Genomic DNA, 3,608 nt, shown 5'->3' on the forward strand with positions numbered 1-3,608 from the left:
TGTGTACCGCGAAAATCTTAAAAATATATTCACTCTATTACAACTGTTGTCCTTGCTTGCCTAAATTATTCTAAATCAGTTAGAAATTTTGATTTCAAAACGTTATGAGAATTATTTTTACTGGTGCTTAATCATTGGGAAATGACAAGAAAGCTCATGACAGGTAGTTTCATCTCGTGAAAGTGAGAGGACTTGTTTTCTCTTGGTCACAAGACGGTCGTGATATTTCCTAGCTCTGTCCAGAACAGTTCGGAACTAAAAATCTAATACTGTCCAGCTCGCAGCTTGGAAGGTCTTTTCTTCAACTGAACTGGAGCAGATCTTCTAAGCTCAGCGGTTACTGGGTTTCCGTAAGCGGTCGCAGTGCTAACAGCCGATCCTCCCTTACCAGTACTGTACGAGTTGGCAATAGCAATGGCCCCACCGTTAGTGCTTCCGAAGTTGATTGGGAAATAGGCACTTGGAGTAGCAGGACGGCTAGCACCGCGACGACTGACCTGAGAATCCTGTTCTTCTTCCTCGTCAGAGTCCAGCTGGACGGTAACCTTCTTCTTCTTCTTGTCTGGGATCATGGCTGGGACAGCTGGAGCAGCAGCAACTGGTTCATCAGCGATGGGTTCTTCTGCCTCAACCTCATGAACAGCTGGGACATCATATTGAGGAACGTATTCAAGTGGGAACTGTCCGTCCTGAGGCACGTCTTCCAGTGGAAACTGTTCTTCTGGGTATGCTTCAGCTACAGACTGTACGTTAGAGTCCTGAGCGGGCAATTCGGCACTTTCACCATCTGTGTTTTGGCAATCTGATGATTAATATATTGTACTTTCAGTCGCCTAAGCATGAACAAAGCTTTACAAGAAACTCACCTTTCAGATACGTTCCGGTAGCAATGTTGTTTCCAGCAGCGAAGGCAGACACTCCAGCCGAACGACCTTGATTCCTGAGTTGCTGGTTCTGATAGTGAATTCCATACATAGCTTGTCGAGGAGACATATAGCCTATTGGTTGTTGGTAGTACATGAATGCTGCAAATTTAAAAAAATAATAATCCAAACGATTATCAACTCAACGGTTCTTAAAATTCAATTATATGTTCATTTGAACACGCACCATTTCGCATAGGGATCGAATAGCCAGTACTAATTCCAGACAGCACAACTAGAACAGCCACGACCTTTATCATTTTTGCTAAATTCACTGTTCGTTCACGTTGATTGATGCTAAATTTGAGGACGATTGATTTAAATATCCTTAAATATCAAGTTCACCTTTAGGTGGATTTCTGACACAGGAGCTAAACTTATGTAATGTTCGTCTAAGTTTCAACTGATTACTGATAATTCTCACACCGAGAACGGGCGCTTTTATACCGAACATAGCGAGTAGATTAGTTAGTATGCATGTGGTTACACCGCCACCAGTGGCTCGCATGGTGTGTACAAGAATGATGCTTATCACTACATTGGATACAGATCGATTAAATTTGATTTATAATTTATGTTCATATCAAATGTACGGAAATCATATTGATTTGTAGTTTATCGGTCTTAAAATATTTACGTTTTCAAAGCTAATCAAATTAAGAAAATAATGGTTTGCTTGCTCTAGTCGGTATGTTTCAAGCGGTAGTATTTGTCAAATGTCGAATTTGCAATGAAATTTCTAAATTTCTGTACATTTGTGCCTATATTGCTTATTTGGTTCATGTTATGTTCAATTATAAGCAAAATGAAATGAAATCTTGCTCAGTTCTTTCGGCATGTTTAAGGAAAATTTCTTTAAACCGTATTGGTATTTTAACATCGTTCAGAATCGTCACACGTATTTTTTATGTTACAAAGAATGATTGAGACCACATAGGTACTGATTTTAATATCATTAGTTTGTCAATTTCGTTTAATGTAGAATTTTTTTTCCAATGCACAGTAATTATCCACAGGTCGGATTCAATTATCCACCATTCGATTATCCACAGTTTTAGACTCGATTATCAACAGTGATTTTTTTTTAAATTTTTTAGAAATGTTTTATCATGAGAAAAAATGGCATATTTCAAACGTTACAAAGTCGGAAGACCATTAAAGGGCGTAGCTAGCCCATGGAAATAAGAGGGGATGGTAGATCAAGGCTACTGGTTTACTATGTAAACGAGTCACTTTTTACATTAATTTCTAATTTTATATCCTGCCTTGTTAGAATATGCATTTCATTTGCTTTAGCTACGTCCCCTTTCTGTGATTGCATTGACGATAACTAAATTTATTTGGCTTCTGTGCTCTTGGATATTAAGGTGTTTTTTTTTCAATATCGGTTGAAGTCCTTTCCGAAAAACTCCATGCTTGTGGCCTTTCTCCATTAATTAATAACTTTTTGTACAATTTGCTGTTAGATAAACATATGAGCTTTTCTCATGGTAACTCTACAGCTTCTCGATTTAGTTACATGGGTCTCCCCCAGGGCTCATGTTTAAGCCCCTACGTCAGCGAAATTGACAATTCTCTAAGTGACAACTGCACGTTGAGACAACTTGCCGATGACGGCGTAGTGTCTATGACAGGGCCCAAAGGAGTTGACCTGCAAGGACCCTTTCAGGATACCTTAGAAAATGTGGCTACTTGGGCTATCCAGCTAGGTATCGAATTCTCCACGGAGAAAACCGAAGCTTCAACTTTTGGGTAAGCCGATCACTCATTCCATGTCTTTCAAATATCTTGGGGTATGGTTCGATTCCAAATGCACCTGCAGATCCCACATTGAGTATCTGAGACGAAAATGCCAACAAAGGATCAATTTTCACCGAACAATTACCGGAACGTGTTGGGGAGCTCATCCACAAGATCTTCTGACGTTGTATCGGACAACGATTTAATCGGTTTTAGAGTACGGTTGGTTGATTGGTTGTCTTTATTAAAGAGATTTTCAGCCTGACGCTGGTTTATTTTGTTTCCAGTTGGCGGCTAAAACACATATCATCAAACTGAAACGTATCCAGTATCGTTGTCTTCGTATCGCGTTAGGATGCTTGCACCTACCTGAGTACCTGATGGGCGACGACTCGTTGAATTCAAATCTGCGCCGAACGAAGTAACCGTCTCCATTGATCTCGGTCCTGAGCCAATCGCTTCCAGTCGCCTTGGACGTTCAAGGACCTAATGTCCTCCTTAACTGCACAAAGCCAACGCGTGCGTGGCTTACCCCGAAGCCAACGTCCTTCTCCGGGTTCCCTGCTGAATATTGACTTCACTTGACACTCTTCCGGCATTCGTGCCACATGCCCAGCCTACTGTAGCCTGCCGTGTTTTATAAGCTTCACAATATCCATGTCGTTATATACTTGGCACAACTCGTGATTCATGCGACGCCGCCAGATGCCATTTTCCAGTTTACCGCCGAGTATTGTTCGCAGCACTTTACGCTCGAAGACACCGAAAGCTCTCCGATCGGCCTCTTTCAATGCCCATTTCGTGGCCATAAAGGGCTACCGGCAGAATCAACGTCTTGTACAGCGCGAATTTCGTTTTCGTACGCAAGCTGCGGGACTTCAGCTGGCTACGCAACCCGTAGAAAGCCCTGTTCGCGGCTGCAATACGCCTTTTCACCTCGCGGGT

General features: G+C 41.7%; 1 protein-coding gene across 1 annotated transcript; it reads right to left on the minus strand.

The window, feature by feature from the left end:
• Positions 1-263: 263 nt before the first annotated feature.
• Positions 264-1,183, minus strand: LOC135698127 (uncharacterized). The gene is made up of 3 exons (XM_065218015.1): positions 1,111-1,183; positions 867-1,025; positions 264-802 (listed from the first exon to the last, which is right to left on the minus strand). Exons 1-3 carry the CDS (start codon positions 1,181-1,183, stop codon positions 264-266), a joined length of 771 nt encoding a protein of 256 aa, XP_065074087.1.
• Between the last annotated feature and the right edge of the window lie 2,425 nt (positions 1,184-3,608).

This window comes from Ochlerotatus camptorhynchus, unplaced genomic scaffold, assembly GCF_037179485.1.
Source record: "Ochlerotatus camptorhynchus isolate MF236.1 unplaced genomic scaffold, CSIRO-AGI_Acam_v1.1 ptg000008l, whole genome shotgun sequence".
Taxonomy (NCBI): domain Eukaryota; kingdom Metazoa; phylum Arthropoda; class Insecta; order Diptera; family Culicidae; genus Ochlerotatus; species Ochlerotatus camptorhynchus.